At 33.6% G+C, this 26137-nt stretch overlaps 1 protein-coding gene across 16 annotated transcripts in view; it reads left to right on the top strand.

The window, feature by feature from the left end:
- dati (zinc finger protein datilografo) overlaps positions 1-24280 on the top strand; it is a 1074481-nt gene extending 1050201 nt beyond the window's left edge. For all 16 annotated transcript variants that reach the window (XM_081740078.1, XM_081740077.1, XM_081740092.1 and 13 more), the window contains one exon: positions 13920-24280. In XM_081740078.1, coding sequence (XP_081596204.1) covers positions 13920-15220 — 1301 coding nt within the window. In that variant the 3' untranslated portion in view covers positions 15221-24280. The remainder of the gene's footprint in view (positions 1-13919) is intronic.
- Positions 24281-26137: the final 1857 nt, after the last annotated feature.

Genomic DNA, 26137 nt, shown 5'->3' on the forward strand with positions numbered 1-26137 from the left:
GAAATCTTTTTTATATAATATCTCTTGATTTCGTGACAAGAGGAATATTCTGTCCAAGTATCAGCCCATATAGCATGAGATTTTATGGCAGTCATCTGAGGAATGCTTCCGTAGTATATTCGGAGACATTGACTGGCCCCACGTTTGCCTGATTTATCACTATGTGACTTTTTTCCCTGTGGATCTATTTTAAGGATGTGGTCAACATACACTGACCTCGCACTATAAAGGAATTGTAAGGTTTTCTTTAGAAGACTGCAATAATTTCCTGAAGGATTCATTTCACTTGTTCAAATCACAAGGAAAGAGTTGTTACTGTATTTGAATTTTAAAGGGACGGAACTTTAAATTCTGATATAAGATGCGTCGAACGGTTCTAGATATAAGACTGTCGAATGGCTACCAAAAACAACATCCCTTCGACCACCCATAATAAAATCTAATCTCGCCAATCCTTCTCACATCTCCTCCCAAAAGAGGGCATAACCCTCTTACAGTGTGCTAGTTTCCTGGCAAGCCTTAAATATATTACGAGTAGAATGATGAGGACTACGCTAAAAAACTTGTGCCAATCTGCTATACATCGAATTATGTTTTTTATAACGTCGCTTTAATTAACATTCGTATCCTAAGGCGGAAGATTGAAAATGTATACGAAAATAGTGTGTCTCACAAACTCTCATGTTAGACAGTGAAAACTTTAAATATGAATTTTCTTAAGAAGTATATGGATATGCCCAGGATTTCCTAAACTCCACTTCCAAGGTGAAATGGAGAAGGGAAAATTTCTATAACATTTTCTGAAAATATAAAAATGATATCAAGATTGTCTCATTATCACCGGAAAACATTTAAACTGTTTGAGATGAATTTTGGAAAACAGTTTGCACTTGGTCCGAGCTGGGTTTCTATATTATTCTTACACTCAATTACACTTCCTAAAAGGGAGAAAAGGCTTTCAATTATACTTTTCAAATATTTTGCATAGTTCTTTTCTTATTGTCCAAATAACAAGTATTTGAGCTAGTCTTTCTATATTACATTCTGATCAAAGGTACACATGGGAAAGAGTTACAATTTTGTTTAGGAAGTACGTATGCTCAAAGGTGATACATTTCATAATCGTAATATATTTTATACTTTATAATAACTCTTTTTTATTGCTTTAGGAAAAAGTTCCTAAATAAAACATTCTTTTAGCTGACTGACAAAGATATCAGTGAAAAAATTATTTATACCCAAATGGCTTCTTTGTTGTAGTGATAGCAACGTGAACCTTTCTCTCACAATTTTGCATTTATTAATTTCATTATTTTGTGAATTTTTAATGCATTTCCTTTACCTTATTTTTTATAGTTTTGAACCTTGCGTTTCTTATTTTTCCTTTTCTTTTCTTATTTATATATTTTGTTGATGGCATAAAGGACAGTTGGGTAGATTAGTTTAGTTGTAATCTTGGCTCGAAATATTAAACGCCAGTTATGCCTATCTTCATTGGCGTTATAGTCTACAGAACTCAGAAAGATAAATGAGTACTTGGCTTAGCAATTAGTAATAAAGACATTGGTTATCATCACAATTATTTCTGGCTTTCCATACCGAAAATGATATCTCTTAATTTAAATAGCTTCCAGTTGACCCATGATGCTACGATTAAAACTTCTGTGTGTCCACTGGAAATCAAATCTTCTTCATGAAAGCTTCGCTCTAACGTTACTTATTTATATCAATAGTACTAAAATTCTTATTACTAATGGGTGATTTTTTTTAGAGGAGGAGAATTTTAAACTGGCAACAGTGTTTTCTGTGACATCTGATATTACAGTGTTCGCTTGTTTTGAGGTTAGTTTGGTTTGGCAATTCATCATGGATAGATTCACGCCCGAGCAAAGTTTGCAAATTGTGCAAATTTATTTTGGAAACATGATTCAATTCGACAAACTCATCGGGCATTGTGTGCATTTTACGGTACTCATGATCGTCTATTAAAAGAATTAATTCAAGAAACTATGGATGGTTTTTGCAATGTTTACTCTAAACGATGCATCCGGTGGAATCACTGGGCCGGTGCAATCATTGGTCCATATGTCTTTAAAAATGATACTGGTCAGAACGTTACAATCAACGTTGAGCGGTACAGAGACATGATTACTCACTTTTTCGTGCCTCAATTGACAGATATTAATGTTGTAGACATGTGGTTTCAGCAGGACGACGCCACATACCACAGCACGCGCCACAATTAATTTACTGAAAGAAACATTTGACGAACAATTAATTTCACGAAATGGTTCTGTTAACTGGCCACCTCGTTCGTACGATTTGACGCCATTAGATTATTTTCTCTGGGGATATGTAAAGTCACGTGTCTACGCTGAGAAACCAGAAACAATTGAGCACTTGGAAGCCAACACTCGACGCGTTATTGCCGAAATACAGCCTGATTTACTGCAAAGAGTGTATGAAAATTGGACGTCCAGGTTGCACCATGTACGCTCCAGCGCCTGTGGCCAATCGTATTGAAACATTAATGTGATAAAATGATCTGTCCAATAAAGCCAATTTCATGTATATTAAAAACATTTTTCTGTGGTTTATTTCAACGTAAAGTTCTCCGTCTCTAAAAAATAGTTAGAACTACCGTACTATTCTACAGTAGAAAATGCTAAGTCAATTTTAACATAGGCTAGTGGACCCAGCATGACTACCACTTTAGATTGTTATTTCAGCACGAAGGATCGGGAATTGCGGTTTACACAAGACTGGTTTTACCGGTTTGGCATATAGTCAGTATTGGGCAGTGTTCAATAACTAGGTAAATGAACGAAGGAACTTGAAGATAGGAATAGCGTCATGGTGTTCTTTCAACATATAGATATCTATCCTTCATTTTAGTAACACCCTAACTCACATAGTGAATGCTGTCGATTGAGATACTACTATTGATAACTGCATTATTCATCAGTGACCAGCCTAATCTATCTTTTGCTAAGAGTAGACTTAACAAAGGTATCAACTTCAAAATCCTGTGTATTAGACAGGTAAAGCTGTAATGCAAATTTTGCCGTGCTCATTTCCTTGGAGGATAACATAAATATCTATAAGTAATTAATGTTGATAATTAATATTAGTCTTTATTTCTTGCTACAAGCAAAGTTTTATGGGGTAGGCCTATATTTGGTATTTATAACAAGTAACGAGCAGTGTATTATGTCTTCTGTGATCTTTCATAAGAATAGTTTCATGTACGCATGAATTTTCTGATAAAATTTACATTAGTAGAAGTGCTACCATCTGTTTTCAATGTTCTTACACTTCCCGATGTATTTTAGCCATAATACCCTTCAGGATGGAGTTGAACTAAGAACATTTCACAACACGTTTGATTACTGTGCCAATAATATCCGGAAGCTCTTATTTCATTCAGGAAACGTGGTTACCAAATCGCAACGATAAAGCCTACTACTCTTTTCTCCTTACTGATTATATTTGTTCCTCGTAACTACTTTTAAATAATTTATGTCACACTTTATTATTCCTCATACATAGTAAAAGATAATGTGTTAATTCAACATAATGGTTCTGTGTTATCGGAGTGGGCCGTAATACATTTAACACATCAAATTTATTTGCGGATAAACGTAATTTGATAGAATAATAAAATTGAAGTTAACGAACTGAACCGAGACTTCACACAATTATACATTATTTCACAGTCACATCAGAGGAGTTATGTTAAATTTGGCACATCCCTTGTACAGGCTGTGAAATCATAACAGTCGAAGTGTCTGTATACACGTTTATTCGCACTGGAATGATCCGACATTGTAGATAGTTCATGTATTTGAATATCTATAATTATTAAATTATGTTAGGGATACCGTTAACAACCATGTATATACCAAATACATGTTAATTACAAATGAATTACTGTAATTAATTTGCAAACTTCTGAAAATAGTGTAAGTTTATTAAATCCCCAGTAAGTTATTAGAGCGGGAAATTTTATTCGAAAATATTAAGTGGAGTAAATTTCCCCAGTGCTCTAGGGTTTTACGCCGTAGTCGGGTATTACTTCAACTCTATCATACTTTCATGTAAATTGTTAAAATGTCAGGATGAAATCAAGTACTCAATATGGTTACCTAAGTGATTTTAATAACACTTCATATGTGTTATTTTGTGTGCGGTTGCCAAACAACTGAAACGTTTGTATATATTTCTCTTATTAAACGGAAACGAATACTTTGAGGGAAAATAAAGTAGGTAGCATGAAACTGTATAAATAACTAACACTTTTTGGCCAGAGAAACACCTACTTATTAAAACTAAAATAACGAGTTACAGTTTCGACAACTTAACGTTGTCTTCCTCAGGCACTCAATCAGTGGATAGGGTACTTCAAAACAACGCCTACAATGTTTGGGGGATGATTCCTGACACCAGGATAAGGCAAAAAGTATTGACCAACCTGGGTGCGCAAATGCTTCCTTTCGGAGTTATAGGTTGCCGAGAACATGAAAAAATGAACTTGAAAGGTCCGTAGTTCCAAAACTATGGGACCTACCGTAGTCGGGTCAAGACTTCACTTAGGAACTAAAATGTGCGCTATCCAAAAATACATGTTTCAGAATCCTAAGGTATTAACACAACAATTTTTGTAGAGGGACTACGGGCATGTAATTTGAAGTACTCACCAACTACCTCTATAAATATTGTTGCGGATGTACTGCAGGATTCTGAAGCTTAGATATTTGAATAAGGCACATGTTAGTTCCTAAGTGAAGTCTTGACCCGACTACAGTAGGTCCCATAATTTTGAAGCTACAGTAGTTCCTTTTGTTTGTGTGTGTTTTCGGCTACCTGTAACTCCGAAGGAAACATTTATGTTTCTAGGTTGGTCTATATTTGTTGTCTTATCTTGGTCTCAGGAATCCTCTTCCAAACATTGTGGGTGTTGTTTTGTAACACCCTATATATAAGCGATTTAAGGAAACGAAATGTAATCTGCGAGGAAGAGAAAAATGGTTGACTTCAATGTTGTGGTTTGTTAGCCGCGCTTCTTGAATGAGTATTCTACTCAGTGCCACGTGCTCTTTACTTAGCATCACTTTGAAGAGTTTCTTTACTACAGATTGAATACACCGTGAACAAGTGTAAGAGGAACTTAATCCACAATTTCCGAACGTTTGGAACCAAGAATACTTGAATGTAATATGTTATCTTGCCTAAAATATAATCGTAAACACTTTACTTATTTAGTGTCGTTGTTCTTATTTGAAGTGTAACAAATATAAGGTGGGAGTAACAAATATACCAGTACTTTTTCCAATGAGATTTTTTTTTTAGTAAATTCGTTTGCTCGCAAATTATTTTCGCAAAAAAAGACAGATTATACATTGTTAATTTTTTGATGCAAGTACCAAGTATATCATGTAAAACTTTGCTCATAAGTAAAATTAAAACTAGTACAAGTTCCCAATGTTAATTACTTAATGTTTATTATGCACGCAGGACGAAATACATGCTAAAATTATCGTATGAATGTACTTGTCTTATTCACATGATTTTGAATGAATTGTGATTCTTTTGCTAAGTCATTGGTTTTAACAAACAAAAGATTCGGCAGATCAGTGATGAATATTACAGTAATCAGTATTAATACCTCAAAAACTTGCGTTTATCAAGATAGCTAGGATGTTACTAACACAAAGTGGATATTGAAATAACACCGTGTTAGAGTTCCTATTTCCGCATTTCTTCGTTAACTCACTTATTTTTTTTTTTAAAAAATATAACCACGATGTTATTTTCACACTGTAAAATAAACACTGTTGTCTAATATAACACCAGTCAACACCGGCTTGTATCAAACCTATAACATCAGGCCCGTGTTAGCCACAATACCGGACCTCTTGCGTTAAAGTTACATGTTAAAGTGTTAGTCATTCTGGAACTACTAGTCTGTGTTAAAATTAAATTGTATTAACATCATCCTTTTTTGTTGTGTAATAATAACATCTATTTAATAAAAAAGAAAATGTTTCTGTAAACGTAGTTGTTGGGCAACTATACAGAAACAACGTCAATGGGTGTTACTAAAATTACCATACTACCAGTCACCACGTTAAGTACTTGATTTAATTTCTACAGTTCTAACAGTTTACTTTCAAATAGATCGAGCTCAAGTACCACCAGGCATGTATAAAATATCAAGACAAGTAAGGTAACATAGAGCATTGTGTTGAATTAATATAGTCAATTTTTACTGTGTACAATTCAACAACACAAAATACTACGATTATTGCTACTACTACCACTACCACTAATAATAATAATAATAATTGTGTGATTCACGTGTAGCCATCTTTTTATCTCCAAAATGATTTTGAAGAACCCACGGATTAACGGTTAATAAAGGTTTCAAGAGCTGTTTATTCAAATGGATATCAACTTAATGGAGACACTTAAGATGTATGAGATGGTGTTATTGCGTTTACGGTGCCTGTCCATTAGTACTAATGTGATATGTGATTCTTTGTTGTACGTCAGGCGGGGTAGAACATATGTGTGTGTCGAAGCGGAGCAAAATGACGACACAAAATGGGAGAACTCTGAGTTTCAAACACACGAAATGCGACTATGCAATTAGTTGGCGCAAGTGTATATAAGATAGCCAGTGTGATAGGTGTATCGCGAGAAATAGTGTTTAACTTGATGATATCCAACAGGGCTGTTGAACAAACAACATCGGCAAAGATTAATAGTTATGGTAATAATAATAGTAGCGGTTTAAGAAAAGAAAAGCTCAACTGCACACTTGGAGAGGTATGAGAGATAAGAAACGCTACCAAATCGATTACATTCTTGTCAAACAACGTTTCAAGAAAAGTTTACGGGACGTGAAGACATTACCGGGAGCGGATATTGGTTCCAATCACAATCTCCTAATGAGGGAAGTGCAAACCTGGTTAAACTCAACAGAGAAAAATGGGAGAACTCGAAAATAGAACTTAGAGCAACTAAGAAAATATAGACAGTGCTTGGAAGAAGAGACTGAAGAAAAAATCTGTGCATTGGGTGATATAATAGGCAATGTAGAAAATAATTGGGGAAAAATAAAACAGATTGTACTAGACACGCTCCACAATAACACTGACAGGATGGAAAGAGCACCTAGAAAATCATGAATAATTGAAGCAATGCTTAAGATAGATGGAGGAACGTGAAAACTACCGACATTAAAGAATACATAAGGCTGAATAGTGAATTGAGAGGAGAGATGGACAAAGCTAAAGAAAAGTACATGAAACAGATATGTGAAGAAATGATGGAACTTCAACGAAATGGTAGATCTGTGTATCAGAAATCACAAGAGTTAGAAGGGAAAGCTAACAAAAGTTATGCTAGTTTGGAGTCAAAATAAACAAGGTCATGTGGTCACTCACCATCAAAGAATCTTTAGAATTTGGGAGGAGCACATAAAAGATCTGCATGATCAGAAGAACCGCCTCAAAGATATTGCGATTGAAGCAGAAGAAAAGGTGGATTATGAAGAAAAAGGACCCAATATATTGAAAAGTGAAGTAGCACAAGCCTTCAAAGACATGCAAAGGAGGAAGGCCACCTGAGACGACGGTATACTAGCAGATTTATTCAAGGGATTAGGAGACAATACATTGAAAGTACTGATATCACTTCAATTAACGAGTTCTACCTGAGTGGAGAATGGCCAAAAGATTTTCTTGATGTTACAATGATTGCATTACCCAAGAGAAAGTAAGCAAAGAAGTGCAGCAATCACAGAACTTAGCATTATTTCGCACACTGCATAGATAGTTGCCCTCATACTGAACAGGCGGTTGAGAACTAAGATAGAAGAAATGTTGGAGGAAGATCAGTTTGGATTCTGGAAAGGAAAAGTCACCAGAGATGCTATTGGGTTGATGAGAATTGTATCAGACAGAGTTCTTGACGTAAAGGAAGAGTTGTGTCTGTTCTTCATAGACCGGCATAAAGCTTTCGACGGGTCAATTTGACCAAACTTCTAAAAATATTTAGAGAAATCGAGCTCAACTGGTCAGGCCGACGACTAATTCGCCACCTGTACATAGGACAACGAGTGAAGTTGTGCTTGAATGAAGGGGAAACCAGTAGTGTGGAAATTGAAAGATGAGTCAGACAAAGATGTAGTATATTGCCCCAATTATTCAACATTTACAGTGAATGTTTAATGAAAAAAGCATCATTGGGAATTGGAGATTTCAAGATTGGAAAGAAGATCATTAACAAGATCAGACATACAGATGATACGATTATTACAGCGAGAACCGAAGAAGGACTACAGGAGAAGATTGACAAAGTAACGCTGGGAAATTATATGGAATGGAAATCAACGTCAAAAAGTCGTGAGAATGTCCTCTAGAAATGCAGCCTTACGGGTCAGAGTAGAACAAAGAGAACTTGTAGAGGTTGATAATTTCAAGTATCTGGGAAGTATTTTGACGAGATACGCTTACAGTACCAAAGAGATCTGGTCAAAAATTGCCATAGACAAAGAAGCATTCTACAAGGAAAGATCACTCTTAACTAGCAGACTTAATATTGGACTAAGGAGAAAGATGGTCAAGTGCTATATATTGAGTATTGAACTGTATGGTTCAGAGACTTAGACATTACAGAATTTAGAGATTAAATAATTAGAGAGCTTCGAAATGTGCTGTTGGAGGAAGATAGAGAAGATAAAATGGACAGAGAAAGTAGCAAACGAAGATTTTATAATAAATGGGAGAGAAGATGATGTTTTTAGTCAGCATCCTTCGTAGGAAGGCCAATTGGATTGGACACATCTTGCGAAGAACTCTTCTTCATACCGCTATAGAAGGAAATGTGGAAGGAAGGAAAGGAGTAGGAAGAAGAATAATATAAGATGATTTCAAAAGTAGAAGAAAATATTGGGAGTTGAAAAGGAAACTGGAGATCGAGAAACATGAAAGAAACATTTCCAGGCTCAAACTTAAAATTAAAAAAAAAAAAAAAAAACATTAGTCCCAGAACCTGCCAAAAGGCAGAATACTTAATAATAATAATTAGGGATACCAAGAATTTTGAGAATTGACACGTAAGGCTTCATTACACAGATAATTTCTTGCACGCGTCAAGTAGTATTTCTCTGATACAGACAGTCTGGTTTCTTGTAATGCCAACAAGCCAGATGTTCACAGTAGGCGATGATTGTAGCTAATTCTACCTAGTATTTAAGATCCTGCATAATGAATTGTGATCTTTGAGTATGATCGAGAGAACATTGATAAAAAACTGGAATTTCGTGTTCTTAATGTGTTTAATTCAGAATCAGCCTTCGTTCTTCTGATCATAACGAAGTTCAGTACGATAAGTACGATAACATGGTATCTTGTAGCGCAGAAATGCTACAAATTCGTATAGGTAATCAGTGCATAGGCCTAGAAATGGTCAGCAAGTGTTCTAATAGCTTCTTTTAGCTGGAATATCGTGATCGTTATCGTGATGCACAGACAAGACACGGAATGAATTTAAGTAAGAATGGTTCCTACACTAACATAGTTAAGTTACTGAATTATTTAGAACCTAATTTGTGAATTGAGAACATGGTTAACTCAAGAGAATACACATTTCTTGAGGTAATGCACAATAGCTCTTGTTATAAAAATTGCTTATCCCTTTTTTCTATGTTTCTGTTATCATTTATTGGTTGGTTGATTTGGAGCTTCAACGTCGCGTTAAGCACTGAGGGTATATAGAACCTACAGTTTAACGTGGGTCCGAATCACATGAGCTCCCACTGAGAATCGAACCCAGGTCTCCCACTCCGAATGTCATTTATTCTGTTACAGAGTTCATATCAGCTGGTAGTTGAACTGAATATTTTACGCATCAAACGAATGCAATATACACGTGATGGACTCTATAAAAATGTTAGAGTGTTGGTATGCAGTTTTAAAAATATTTTAAACTTGACAGTTTATTATTGACACCGGCAGACACTTTTTTTTGCTTGTCGAGAATGATACGTAAAGTCCCTGGAGATGCCTTAGCATGAGTTACAAACACCTAGCTATCCAGATTTTGGTCTGATGCGTGATAAAATGTGTTCATCTTTTTTAGGGTCAACTAATAGCTCTGTAAATCTTTACAAATCGTTACTAGCCACATCATACTTACATAATGATAATTTTAGTTTTTAATAACTCGTATAATATCAATCATTTTGTATTAACATAATGTTATCAGCAGTCTGTTTAAACTTTAGGGGAATATTTTACTTTATGTCAAAGTTCCTTGTAAGAATTTCTTCAAAGGTTCTTTAGGTACCTTCGCTAATAATGATAATAATGTTTCAAGAACTACTTTTGTTGTATGGTTTAAATGTGAAAATACGAGAATTATCCATAAAAAGAACAATTTTCGTATGAAACACAAACTATAAATTATGTGAGCAAGTATTAATAATACAGAAACTACATACTCTAGTTTTCAACATATTCGTCATAACGTGTTATCAGTTTTTGTGTATTAGAGAATTTTCACACTCCCAGAAGACAATAGCTCTAAAAGTAGGCATTCTTATATATATTTATTAAAATTTCATTCTTTTAATGAAAGAGTCTGCGAGACATTCTTTTAAAGAGTCAACTCCAGAAATCTGATGTTTTGTAGCATTGAAAAAAAAAAAAGAAAAAAAAAGAGTCCGATATTCATAGAGAATTGCGGATGTATGCCCTATAAAAGTACTCACAGATTGTATATTCCAGTGACAGTTTGTATTGTACTTTTGTCGTGGTTTAAAATAAAACTGCAACGCCCTAAGTAATATAATGTGTAAAACTGTAATTCATTCTATATAACCTTGTTAGTTAATATATTGTAAAGATTTCTTTTAATGTGAAGAGATTTGTAACTGAAGATACGAATCATATCTCTATAGTCAAATAGGATTTACATTGACTTCTCATTTGAGTGGTTGTCCCAGACGGGTTTGCTTATTTGTGAAATCTACGTTACATTGTTTAACATTCTACTTCAATCTATTTGTATCTGTAATTTGATTCCATTCAGTTTAAAAAATAATTTAAAAATATTGTAGGCTTGATACTTTTAAACAGCCTTAAGCTATGATTCATATTAGTTTTCAGTTTGAACAGAACAGTATATTTATAAAGCTCACCCAATGTTGCAGGTTGACTATTTCGCAGTTATTAGACTCTAAACAAGATCATTCTGTTCGTGGTTGTTTTAACTACCCCGCCACATAGTTTTATATTACAAGTGCATAAATGTTTCCCTTCCTAATCAAGGTACATGTTCGGGACATGCATATAGCATTATAATAATCTCGTCTGGGCGTGGCGCTGAGTCTGTGTAGCCAATGAGCATAATGGTAGTCAGCGTGATGAAGACAACTAAAGCGACAATTGCTACGCCCCTGTTTGTTTCCCCTCCTCTATAGCAACTGTCAATCACAACTCTCCATCCCTTTCTTTTGCATGAATACATGTGAGCCTAACACGATAGCTGGTACAGCTGTTGCTGTTCGAACCCTACGCTAACATAGTACAAAAGACAAAACCGGATGGAATGGGAACTTGTTAGAGCAGAAATTTCCATTGGACCATCTACCAATACTATACGTGTATTCTCAATGAATAAAAAATGTAAAAACATTATGAAGATACTTTGGGTACCGTATATTGAATTTCCTTTGTTAATAGATTCAATTAAAACACTTTTCTGTTTTTAACTAAAAGAGGCGTTTATAAAGAATGCTACTAGTACTTTGCCTCAGCTTACTTGTCATAACCACATTTTTTAAGGGAAATTAACACAAGGCATTGAACCTCTATTTCAAATACTGCTTACAGAAAAATTACAATTGCACTGTTCGCATGGAGGAAATTGAAAGTCAATGCGCGATAATGAAAAATAACATTTCTCGCAGAATCTATGAACAATATTCTAACCTACAGATAAACAAATGTTAATTGTTTGACAGGAATGCAGGCAATTTTGAAATCTTGTCGGAAGTCAATGGTCAGTGATCAATTTGATTTCTTTATAAAATGACAACTTCTAAATTTCGCACAAAACTTTTATAATCATATTCTTCATTATGTTCTTTACATTCTATGATTTTTTAACATTCCCTATGCTACCGAGCTCTCGTCGCTAGTGTAAGAACTAGCGCGCGTACCTTTTATGCACGAGATCCCTTGTTCGATTCGGTGGGGGAGCATCGATCGGATTAAGTGGCTCAAATTCCACATTAAACTGTAGACCTCTTCCTATAGGCTTCAGTGCTGGCAAAGGATATAATTCAAATTATGTTGATATATCGCGTGATGTTCAGAAGATAGTTAAATGTGTTTAAAGAATAAGTACTCAAATAATCACATAGTTTTCCACTCCAAATAAATACAGATTAAATGCTTGTTTTTAGTGTCCTAGATGCATTTTTCCTAGTTCACACTGTGGAACCAGTTCTAAGTATAAATAAAAATCAAATGAATAAAATTACATAAAGTCATTAAACTCTTCGGAGATGTATCTTTAATGTGCTTTATTTATATTTGCAGCGAATACGGTTTCTAATGGGAATGGCCTCCGCTGTAGTATTAGTGACTCTTCAATATAGATTATATTCAGAAATGCAAAATGTGTTTTGGATGTAGACATAAAGACGGTTATTTGAAACATTTTGTACGTCTCTGGAATATGTGTGGATCAGTGATAGAGCGATCATGCGTATACAAACTATTCCTTGTTCGAACTCAGATGATGTCAGTTTGTAGTGAAAATATCATGAGTGTAGTTTTTGCCAAGGTTCTCCCGTTTTCGCTCTTCATTAACCATTCATTTGCATCTAACATTTCTTTCCTTTTGTTTACACGTTGTAATATGGAACATTAAACTAATTAAAATTTTCAACACATAACTTAAAGGAATGTAATATGAAAATGTTAAAATGTGTGTGTGTGTGTGGCCCCTAAATCAGTGTCTTGAAATTTGTAATGTCAGCACCAACGTTGTCGAATCGACCATAGCTTTCCAACCTTATGTTTGTATATGTCTTTTCGTATTCATCAAAAAAAAAAAAAAAAAAAAAAAAAAGAAAAAAAGAAAAAAAAAAGAAAAATATAGTTTCGGAATAAGAAGCTCCAAGTAGGATTTACTTAAATAATTATCGTTCGTTTCATTACATCCTTATCATATCATATTTTTTTAGTGTCCGTTTCTGGGCAAGTGACTAATGTGCGTGCTTTCTATGTACATGGTCTCAAGTTCAGTTTTCGGTGGTAGTGCTTGTCTTGAATACCTGTCTGAGTAGTGGTTTGGATCCTAATTAAGCGTTGCATATTAATATAGCTTCGTTACTGAAAAGAGACGTTGAACGCATGCAAATGGACAGTACTTACATTTAATATGTTCTATCTGTATCCTAGGAAAACAGCTGTATAATTGAAACATTTTGCTACTGTATATATTGACATATTTTGAAATTTGGTTAGAAATACTACATAAAACTATACGCACTTGACATAGAAATATTCTTGGTATAAATGAGCTACATGCTATTATGTTACATAGTATCTAAATTACCTGTTGAAAATGTATTCTTGTAGTGATTTCAAATCTACATTTGTGTCTTTTTCATTATAGGAAACCAAATTTTGGCGCTATATTTCAGTTGTCAAAATGAAATGTACAAATCCAATAAGAAAGATATATACATGTCTCCATGTTACTTGACTTCTTTTGGACAAAATCATAAAATATCATACTTAACTATAAAATACAGTCCATTATTTTGAAATTTAAAGCTAATTTATTTTGTTATTCCATCACAAAAACTCAAAAAGATATTTTATTCTTTGTCTTTTCAGGTCTTTTGAATCATATGGAACACATGCGAATGGATCCTAAACATCAATTTGCGGCACAGTATGTGCTTAGTCGAGCGGCAGCGGAACGCCGTGAAAGAGAGAGCCTTCTAGCTGCGGCAGCCGCTGCAGCACAAGCAGCTGGGCCCTCTGCAGGCACGGGATCTTCCATGTCTGCAAGTCCGTCCGCGCATTCGGACAGTTCTGGCCGAATGAGCACACCTTCGGACAGCATAAAAATGGAGAATAGCAACATTCGGATGACTAGTCCACCCACGTCTTCCAGTTCCAACGTGGGTCATGGTGAGAATTGTGTACCCGTGTCTACAAGTGCTGCAGCAGCTGCTGCTATGAGCAGAATGGGAGGGCCACAGGTTAATGATTCAAGTCCAGCTGCTGCTGTTGCTGCTATGAGAATGGGTGGAGCAAGTGGTGGAGGAGGTGGAGGTGGAAATACTGGAAGTAACCAATCGGAATCTGCTGTGGCAGCTACTATGAGGTCACTGAGTCAAGAAAATGTAATGAGATCTTTAGGACAAGATGCGACAATGAGATCTTTAGGTCAAGACTCTGCCATGAGATCCTTAAGCCAGGATTCTGCCATAAGATCTCTTAGTCAAGAATCTGCTATGAGATCACTTAGTCAAGAGTCTGCCATGAGATCTCTGACCCAGGAACCTGCCATGAGATCTCTCAGTCAAGAATCCACAATGAGGTCTCTTAGCCAAGAATCAGCCATGAGGTCTCTTAGCCAAGAATCTGCTATGAGATCGCTTAGCCAAGAGTCAGCTATTCGGTCTCTTAATCAGGAATCTGCTATGAGATCGTTGGGACAAGAAAATGCCATGCGATCCCTGAGTCAGGAGTCGGCCATGAGATCTTTGAGTCAAGAATCTGCAATGAGGTCTCTTAGCCAAGAATCCGCAATGCGATCTTTAAGTCAAGAATCAGCAGCCATGAGATCTCTGACACAAGAGTCTGCTATGAGATCCTTGAGTCAAGAGTCAGCAATGAGGTCATTAAGTCAGGAGTCTGCGATGAGATCTCTAAGCCAGGATTCCATGAGCCATTCTGAAGCTATGAGAATGCAAGAATTAATACGAACACAAGCAGAAGCAGCCCTTCGGTTAGCCGTCAGTCAAGCCGCTAATGAATCACGAATGGGAAGTGGAACCACTCAATCTGACATCAGTGAAGCTTTGAGACTTCAAGAACAACGGCTTGAACAAGCTCTTCGTCTCCATGGCGATCCTAGGGCGTTAGGATTTTCCATTCCCAGCACGTCACAGCAAAACAACCCTTAATGAAGATAGACTTTGTATGTGGTTGAATGACGAAAGAAAAGATTAAGTTCGTACAAGACAATGATACGTTGGAAGGGTATAAGTAGAAACTACTTAAGTATAGCCATGAATGGTATAACAAGTGTTTGGGTTTTATTGCCTGAGTTTTGTATCGTATATATGAAAATATACATATATATACATACATACATATATATGTATATATTACTTGTGCCGTTCTGTACAGATCCCTACGAATCATATGGGACATTTATGATAAACATGAAATGGAAGAAAACATATGATAGCAATTCAGTGGCTTTACATTGTCTATAGAGAACACATTTTCTTCATATTATTGGTATCGTTGTTGTTGTTCTGTATGGTTATTACCGTTATATCTTTTTTTAATATATATTACCAGTTCCTCATTTCTGTATACACCATTATGCCAGGCAGTGAAACCCAGGTTTTGCAAGGTCGATTGGAAAGCACTAACTGTGATAAACTAGATTCCCGTAGCTTGGGATGTCGATAAATTGATCTGCTACAATTAGTTCCTTTTTGTTTACTTTATAGCTTGATATTTATTGTCTATTAGGCTTTAGTTCTAGAAGTCAAAAATGAAACACATTCAGAACAAAATAAAAAAGATTTATTGATATGGCAATGATTTTAACTTTCGTACGTTTTTATACGAGATTGTCCCTTACATACAGTGTGACCGTTGCCTTGGCATCATAAATATTATATTCATATTAATATTTGGCATTGTTTTTTTAATGACTAGATTATGCTGATGATCCCAAGAGAAAGTTACCTTCTGGAAATCATAATTGTTTCACAGTATGAGCACAAATATGTTGATTATTTATTGTTTTTAGTTTATTTCACTGTACGATACAGAATAATTATTTTTGTGGAGAGATAGGCATGAAATGTTTCGTGAATAGAGTTTTACAGAAGATACAGAAAAAAGGATTTGTGTAGGGCTGTTTTGCTGGTGCTAAAGTGCGCCTATCAAACTGTATCCTTACAGCGTCACTTTCACATATACATATAAACAAAGTGTGTTCTTCGGTCAGTGAATGAAATAAGCCATCTTATAACTCATAATATGCGTATACATTGTTACTAATTTTACCCGTGTTATACAAGGACTATTAATTGTTTTAGTCAGAAACACATGTCTTGTGGGTGAAGCGTGGGACCAGAAGAAGTATCAACTATCCAAGAAACATCTGAGAAAGTTATATTGCTTCGGTTTTTTAACTTCATAAGTTTGTTTATACACACGTCTTGTAAATGTCCCCTACTTGTAAACGTACTGGAACCTTAGAAGTTTATTTATCTTGTATCTGTGATTTTTTTTCTAAATCTTAAAATGTTGTGGAATAGGGCAGAAGGAATAAAACTTCATATTACTCAGTAAGCAAACGAATGGCGGCTAAAGTGAGAAAAGGAGTCCATCATACATTTGAAAAAAAAAAACTAATTAATTAAAACACAAGTACTGCGTATTAGATATAACATTTTTCCATTCACTTACCTTTGCTTTCCATTTTTTTCAAAATTCTTACAAACTGAACTATCTCACATTTTTTAATTTTTATACATGGTCATATTTATATGGACTGAAAGACTTGAGTTCTAGAAGCATTGTTGAACTAAATTATGCACATTTCGAACAAAAAATAATTTTGGGTATTTAAATGGAGATACAGTGAAGATTCCATTACACAATATGGGTGACCAGTTGTCGCAAACGTGAATATCGAGCAATGTGAATAGGAGTTCAAAATGCATATACTTGAACAGAAACAAAGGTGTTCTATATAGTAATTGAACGCTTATGATGCATTCAGAAAACGCATCTTTTTAAAAGAAAACACAGTACAGGTGCACTTTTCAATACAATAAATTGGAAATAGAACAGTTGATATGGGCTGACAAAAGTTTAGAGAACTCTTCTTTTCAAATATAATTGTAACTCTTTTCCAGCCACCTATGATGCAGTTTACTTCCTTTCCCCCCACTATTGGCTTATAAGTCTTTCAGTAAATGTAGCTTCTGTTTAATGAAACTTATTTTCCCAAAGATTGCTCTATGTCTTTCTAGTGCAGTACTGCACATATGATTATGGTTTACGCTCTAACATTATGCTGCGGAGCGCTATTCGTGCACGTGCATTCAAAATTTAATTTTTATTAGTAAGTTGTAACATTGGATCTCGCAAAGCAAGAAATGTGTTATTAACTATTATTGAAATAGCTGTCTTCGATGATACAGAATGAAAATAGTCGACTTCGCTATATATATGAGAAACCAGACCAATCTAAGCAATATTAAATTTTCATGTACGGAAAGATAATATTTCTTTATTTTGAATTTGCACTTCCCTTGCTTAAAACGTATTTAAACAAATAAGCGTAATCGATCGTCAAATACCTTGCTTTATGTTCATACTATCAATACATCCCACATTAAGAATAACTGGCCATGTATAAAAATTTTAATTCAATTCCATCTAGGCCTATATAATCATATATTGTTGGATCAGTCAGACAGATGTTGAGTTCAATTTTGTCTCTTCCTTATCTCTGCAGGCTCTCTTGACTCAATAGAACACAGATGACTTACAATAACAACAATAGAACAGGTCCTAACTTGGTGATTTCGCTGTGCACCGCGAATCACTCACATACTCACATGTCCGTTTCAGGGTATTGTGCGTCGTTGTAAAACCATTTAAAAACAATAGACTCAATTCTTATTACATATATATACACACCTATTATTATTATTATTATTATTACTATTACTACTACTATTGCTACTACTATTACAATATAACATATACATAAATATATAAATATATATAACCGGTGATCCTGTATTGTTCATGCGATTCCGTTGTTCCGTGTTACATTTAGATAAAAAATAGCGTAGAATAATAATAGTGTTGCTATTTACCTTACATCCTTAGTGCGTCCTACGTTAGCTTATGTACAGTACTGTTAAATAGGTTTCTCTGTTTTCAAACATATTGCATGCATATTGGATAAAGTAAAATAAAGTGTGTTATAAATGCACTTTTCTGGATTAAAATGTGGATTTGGTTGTTTGAATCAAAATCCACTAATTTGACATAGATACTCAACAATAGCCATTACAGCACGTTACTTAAGTGAACATATACAAACCAGTTAACCAATTCAGATTGTTGCATAAAACCGTTGGTATTCTCTAAGGGATATTCAGAAGACTGTCGGTTCGTGTACATTTGTTTGACTGAGCTAACGGTCCTTCCCAGGTTGTTATTTGGAAGACATTGCTCAACTTAACTCAAAATTGTTAATAGAATAGTTATATTTAATCAACATAACCGATTTTCAAGGATTCAGAGCTTCCTTTAAATCTGCCAAAGTAAGACATCAATAATTATATTACAACTCTTATTTGTAATTCTTTTCCTGGTTTACAAAATGTAGACCAACTGAGCTTATGGTTTTCGTACAACCCTCAGTTAACGAGTTAATCAGCCTACTCAGCTATGTTCTTTCCTGCATGTCGTACTTGCACCAACAGAGTAATTTCTGTGTTGCAGTTTTACGGGGTTATGTGTGACATGCATTTTTCTTTTCGTTCGTATTCTATACTAATAATAGTTGGATTTGAATTTAATTTTTCGTCGTTGTGAAATTTAGAAGATACCATACGTGCAGGTTTAAATAATAGTGAATGTGTTCAGACGTTGATTGTTATATGGCATTGTATGTAAGTGTATTTGTATAGTAACCATACATTTATATTAAGTGATGTTACATAATACCATTTAAATAAAAACAGTGTAGGGAAGAACAGGGTATGAGTGGGTAGCAATATTTACTTGTTAAACTTTTTTTGTTCTCCTGTGAGAGGTTATTAAAACATGTATAATTAGTACTTAAACCATTGATTAATGACAGAAAATCATGAGTATTTTGTTTGTGTCCCACATAATTTTCAAACTCCTCTAAATCACTCCTGAGGTATTGCCCGTCAAGATATTTGCAACTTTTGAAGTAACACGTTTCTGATTTATTTGTTTATAATTTCAACAACATAATTTGTCTTGGAAAAATATTTTACTATTTTACCATCTTTTTCGTATTGACGCCTTACATGCTATTGGTCAAGTACAAGGAAAGAAATTCCCGAAATTAGCTACTTATCTTTAAACCATAGTTTCAAAGATACCCACAATTACATTTCATACTGGTGTAATACTTTTAAATTAGTTTTTCTAGTTATTTAATGTCTTTATCTTTCATTTCGTTAAAAAGTTATAGTTTTGGTATCGTACTGGATGTTCCCTATTTTAAAATTGCAGATTCTTTTCTGTTTTTTCTTAGTTTGAATTTTATACAATAGTATTGTTTTGCGCATGAATGCCACAAACAATTTAGAAAATACAAAATAAAACATTTTCTACACACATTCTTCATAATTTCATTAATTGTGTTTAAATTAAGGAATAGCTCTTGCATTTTCAGCTACTTGAAAATACATAGTAGTTTCTGTGTTAGTTAACAGATCAAGTACAATTACTGACAGTTATATAAATAAACGAAAGTATGAGAGGGTGCGTGAATGTTGTTATTTGTTAAAGAAAGAACCTCGCTTTTTGTAGCCTTTGTAAAACTAGAAAAAAAAATGCAGAAACAATCTCGTATTATGCATTTCCCGTAGCCTCAGCTCTAAACTAAGCGTCTAAATAAACGAAAGTATTAAAATTTTCCATAGCTTGTGGACAAATTGTTAGATATTAACTTTTATATCAAGTTTCGTAGCATATGTCCTCCATTACGTTCGGGATTTTAAACAAATCATTTATGTAAATATAGTCTAATTGTATTTCCTGAGAAAAATGCCAAAACATTGATTGGTGATATCCTATTAATTGGTGATTATTGGTAAGATTATCGGTGCTGCACAGAGCATAATCGCGTATTGTAAAATAATAATTCAAAGTTATTTTCATATATTAAATAATTCATAGGTTGAGCTACGTAGTTTAGTAAAGTAATGAAAAACTCTATTGAAGATATTCACTAATTTACTATGATGTCTGAATAAGTTTATTGTTCAATTAGATGTACAGTATATTGGCTTATTAAGTTTTCGTTCACACTTTTTTTTTTAATTTGAAATAATGTGCAATTTATTTTCCTTCAATTTTACGATTGTTTTTGTTCCATGCGATTATATTTAACGTTCGAATATCGAAATCTTCCTTCATATACACAGTGTGTATTTAAATAATTTGTGGCATTATGAATAAATGTGTGAAATACTCTGCGATGTTGACTTTTGTTTTTATTTTCCACTGAGGAACAGTCTGTTTTATTCATAACACGCAACAAAGAAATAAAATACACCGTTAAATATATTCTCAGAAATATATACTGAATGTATTTTTATGAAAAGAAACTACTTTTCAAATAGAACTTTATATTTAACATGTATTCATCTTCATGTTTTTCTTTCTTTTTTTAAAAAAAAACATGAGATTTGTTCCCAGGCTGAAATTTTCTTATTCAATAATTCTCCTTTGAAATTAATCTAGTCGAGTAGTTCGTAAGAAAGTAAAAGTGTGCGTTGATATTAAGAAAAAAAGAAAGAAAAATATTGCCTTAATTTTAAGCTGTAGATTATAAATTTGGATGTTTTATAACTTTTGACTGTACAAAAGAAGATTTGTGTATTTTGTGATTGTTTCGTATATACATTGTCAGAAAATATCTTTTTAATAATAAGTACAACAACAAAGCTAAATTACTACAATTGATTACAAGAAAAAATACTCTGTACTTGTATAGATAATATAAATTTCTAAATATTTGTGCTGAGGGATCAAAATTGCTATGTACAGTTTCTTTCAGAAGAAAATATGTTTCAAATTCACTATGGTTTCTCACATTGAATGAGACTTTTACTACTGTGCACATTAGTGACTAAAACTGAATGTAATCATCTTAGGAATGTTGACTGCATTACGTAGTATATATATAATTAAACTAATAAAATGTTACCAAATTACTACAAAAATATGTTGTTGATTTGATTTCTTTATTAATGATGGCTGGAGAGTAGTAACGAAGACCAGAAATAAGTGATTCATGGCAATAACTACAAGCTACAGTTCGTTTGAGTTTGATCGACCATAATGCTTAACCGGATTATAATACATATTTTATATGCAATTAAAATTATTTCTACACTGCAAACACTGAGTCTATATCCACGGTCAAGCAATTTTGTGATATGGGATGCTTTCTTTAACATTCAAAACAATGAAACTATTCAAGATTTGAGACATATGAAAATGAATATGTATTGACTGACTTTTTGTACAAGTAGCTTTAAGTTTTTTTTCTTTTTTAATAAAACTTAGAAAGAAATTTCTATATTTAGAGGACTAAGTAATGTTATATTCCTATGTTTACCATTGTAAAATGCTATGTCTCGTATCTATTTTGTGAAAGACTGTTGTTATTTCATATATTCGTGGTCTCCTGAATTGTTCAGCCAATTGAATTAGTACTTATTTTTAATATTATTATAGATCTCTGATTCAGTATAAAATTATATTATATTTTACAATTATATTGTTTTTCAAGTATTAACTGTAGTTACTGCGGAAATTCATAATTTGATATGTAACTGGAGATATAGATTTATACATATATATTTATGTACTATAATGATATTTTGTTTCAAATACTTTTACTTTGTTTTATCACAAAATATTGAAAATTTTAATTTTAGGCGAGACTTGTTTTGTCCCTTTTTCAGTCTATAAGGAGGAATTAGAATGATGGAAAGAATGTAGTTTAAATGGGGTAAGCAATATAGTGTATTGGAACTTCGTTCAACGCTATCGGTTTTAAAGTTTCATTATATTATCGAAATCAGATAATTGGTGATTACAAGCTATTTAAATTGTAACTCCTTTATTATAGTCATGTGTACAATGTATATCATTGCAATCTACTCGTTAGTGAGAGTTTCATTGACAGTATTGGTAACCAATTAAAGTTATAATTTTCTGCTGTACGTGTTCATTGTTAACGTACATTGAATATATTAACAATACTGAGCAAAATACAATAGGTTTCATTTTCTTTCGTTAATTTTAAACAGAGTGCATGCGAATGTTCGTTAAAGTGTGCGTGCGTTATTTTGTGCTCTTGATAATATCATGGGCATGAAAAGGTAATTGTTCAAATATGAGGCCAAAAGATGACGGGAAATACTAAACCGAATGACAAGAAAATAACCAAGTAAATCTTTTTATCCTTTTATTCTCTTCCCCTCCCCCCACGTTGAGTGTTGTGGGCTTCTTGTTTATGTCCTCTCAATTTGAATAGTTTTTAATGTTATAGTTTTTTCCTGTTCTCCCAGTATACCTCAATGTCAATATCAAGTGATTTTAAAATATGACAAATGACTGTTCCATGCTATGTGCGCATTTCTTCGATTAAATCTGCAGCCATGTCCATTGCAGAAAGTTAAATGCAAAGGTATATGCAATAGAATGGAAAGGCAGGGATAAGCAGGAGTAAGTACATTGTTGAATCTGAAATTATTAACGAACTCTTATTAAGTTAGAAAATTTGCTCAAAGATTTACTGTTTTTCCCTTTAAACAGTGCAATAAACATAACTTTTCATTTCTTTGCAAGGAGCAAGATTTGCTTTTGTGTTGAGTCTCTTGCGTTTGTAAAATAAATAAATAAATAAATAAAAATAAAATAAAGCAAGAAAGAAATAGAAGAAGAATGAGAAATGTGGTTTAGGAGTTGAGAAGAGGGAAAATATCTAAAAATTATGTGTGCAATTTCCGTAGTTTCAAATGTCTTCTTTGCCTTATATTCATTGCTTACTTAAAAATGAAAATAACGATTTTTCCAAATGAAATATACTTATGTCTAGAAAGTGTATAGCGAGGTTTTTGTACAAAAGGGGAAATCATTGTGTATAGTACAATTACTGCCATAACCGTGGATGTACATTTTCATTTTTGAAACGTTACGTTTGGAAAGGGGAGTTTACATTGCGTGTTCTTAAACGAATTGTTTCGTATGAAGCGTTAAGAGTAAAAAAGTAAAATTATACAAGACACAGAAACAAATGGGCCCCATCCACAGCGCAAATACTATTGATATGCAGATTACTTACTTGCAAACGCAATATTAAATCAATAGATTGATTTTTCTTTTTCTTTTTTCTTTCTTTTGTATTTCACAGATCCATGTCTTTTTGTCTTTACGTTGTACAGTTGTTGTTGCATTCCCAGTTATTTTTGTATGTTCATTTTTTAAAAAAATGCAGTAATTCCGTAATTAAAAACAGATATAGTACATAAACACTGTCCATGTAGAAACCACGTATACTTTGCATGCCATAGATGTAGTATACCAGTAACTGTATCATTTAAGAAGGAATTCAAAGAAAAACATGCCTTGTATATTAACATGAGAAAGGTTTTGGAATTAATTAGAAAGAAAATTATGAAATAATAAAGGGGTTCAGGCAACACGGGAGAAAAGATTCTTGTGGAAAATGAAGATGACCTATTCGTGTTGTGTTATATTTTATTTGAGAAAAAAGAAAAAACATATATCTCGCCTCCAAGTAGAAAAAGGGTAGTTCGTTATTCTGAATTACCTTACTAATTAACCCCCAGAAATAAATAAATAATAAAAAAGGTAAAGGCAATCATCTTGTCACTTCAGCCTCATTTTAGTGTCTTTTCTTGCTACAATATAATAAAACGTGAATTTATGATGAATTCGAAAGCTAGTTTTTTGCAAAATAATTAAAGCTTTTGTACAAAAGCTGATTTTTAAAGTGTTCCTGGCTAGAAAAAGAAGACCAATAAGATAAAAATATAATGGAGATTAATTCTTTTATTAATATGTGTACAGAATAGGCTGAGGTGTACAAGATAGACCTTTCATATTTCATCTTGTGAAGCTGCTGTTCTGTGTGTAGGACTATTAATGGAATAAATAAAGTTTAATAGAAATATATTAAATTGCTTATTTTATTTCAAGCAGTGCCCTCATTCTATCTTTACAGATTTTGAAATAAGTTTATTCTTTTTAAAACAATATTGGTATAAAAATGGATTATAATATTTTCTTGAACAACGTTATTAGAAGATATGTTGAACAATGAGAAAGTTCAAGATTTCATACTAGCAGTTAGTAAGGTTTGCTACAAAATTAGCGAAAACTTTACTTTCAAATGGCCGATTTTCGGATTCAATTTTCTATTTGAACGAATCTGTTCTTTCAAAATATTTTGTTTGAATAAACGTGTAGTCTCTCGAAGCATAATTGACTAATACTTCTTTAATAAGATTTATAATACATTGGAAAATACTTACAGCATTGCAAACTAGATAAATAGGCTAGTGAACATCACTAATGGTTCTTCATAGAAAAAATGTCGACTATGGACATGGCATTGTGATATTTTGACATTGTCTGGCACGTATAAGCTTAATTCACAATCTCATTTAGAATGAACAGCATGGTATCAGAACTGGCAAGTGAGATGAATTTCACTGAAAATAATTGAATATTTAAACAAAATCATGCTCATTTTTAGGAATAAGTATCTGTTGAAATTAAAGTAACATGAAAAAGTAAAATTCGGAGTCAACAGAAGAACTGGTAAAGCGTGTGTATTACTGTGCTTAATGCAAAATATGGTAGACATGTTTACCGAAATTTTTAACACATTTCTTTAAACAATCATCATGTTGTTGGCGCGTACACCAAGCAAAGACTGCTTTTAACAAGAAACGCATCGCATTCACTTCCAAGTACATTGATATGCACCTCAAAAAGAACATTATTAAGACCTTTGTCTGGAGTATATTACTGCATGGCAATGATTCTTGGACTCAGGAAGGAAGAGAAGAGATTGATAGTGGCATTTGAATACCGGTGTGACAGACGTAAGCTGAACAATCTCTGGATTGATAGTGACCAACGAAAAAGTGCTCAGGAGGGCTGGAGAGGGAAAACCGTGCTTGTGGGAAATACAAGAAAAGGGAGAACCATCTGGATAAGTTACCTCTTGATACATGCTGGACTTGTTAAAACCATCATTGAAGGTACAGTCGACGGTAGGAATGCCAGAAGTCGACCACGGTTAGAATTCATAAATCAAGTAATAGAAAACATTTTCTGCCCCAACTATTTGACTATGAGGAGACTAGCAGAAGATCGTGAGGCCTGGAGAGCAGCTGCAAACATATCTCCGGATTGATAACTGAAGAAGAAGAAGAATGTTTCACTGAAATCTTTTCAGCAAGCACCAGTTGTAGTAGTTAATATCTTCCAAAGACATATTTAAATCATACGACAATAAACATACCACTGGGATTCTAAAACTCGAAATATAGCAAAGCATACGGTTTTAACGTTAAGTAGTTCACATTTCACAGGATCTTTTTTTTTAAAGTCCTTTGTCTATAAAACATGTTATCCTGTCAGTAGCGTAGAATCTCTGCTAATGACGTAGCATTCTGTTTTACATAAACCATTCAGGTCGACCACCGATCAAATCAACTGTTGATGGATATATATACGGAGACTACATATTCCAAAATAAATAGACCAACGTTTTGAGACTATACTACACCAACAATTTCTGAAAGTTCTGCAGCTTAATATCGATGAATCAACGAGGTGTCCAGTGAAATTTTGTTGAATCACCTCAGTAACAATAAAAAATTACCCCGTCGGACAACATGGATTCCTTGATGAAAAATAGATTTCTTTTTGTGTACTTTTAATGATAAGAATTCGGTGCACTTTGAGTAACATTTGTATTACTTGTATTCTGGATGAATATGGTTTCTCCATGAGGAGAAAAAAAA

The sequence above is a fragment of the Thermobia domestica genome, chromosome 15, assembly GCF_964235325.1.
Source record: "Thermobia domestica chromosome 15, izTheDome1.hap1.1, whole genome shotgun sequence".
Lineage (NCBI taxonomy): Eukaryota > Metazoa > Arthropoda > Insecta > Zygentoma > Lepismatidae > Thermobia > Thermobia domestica.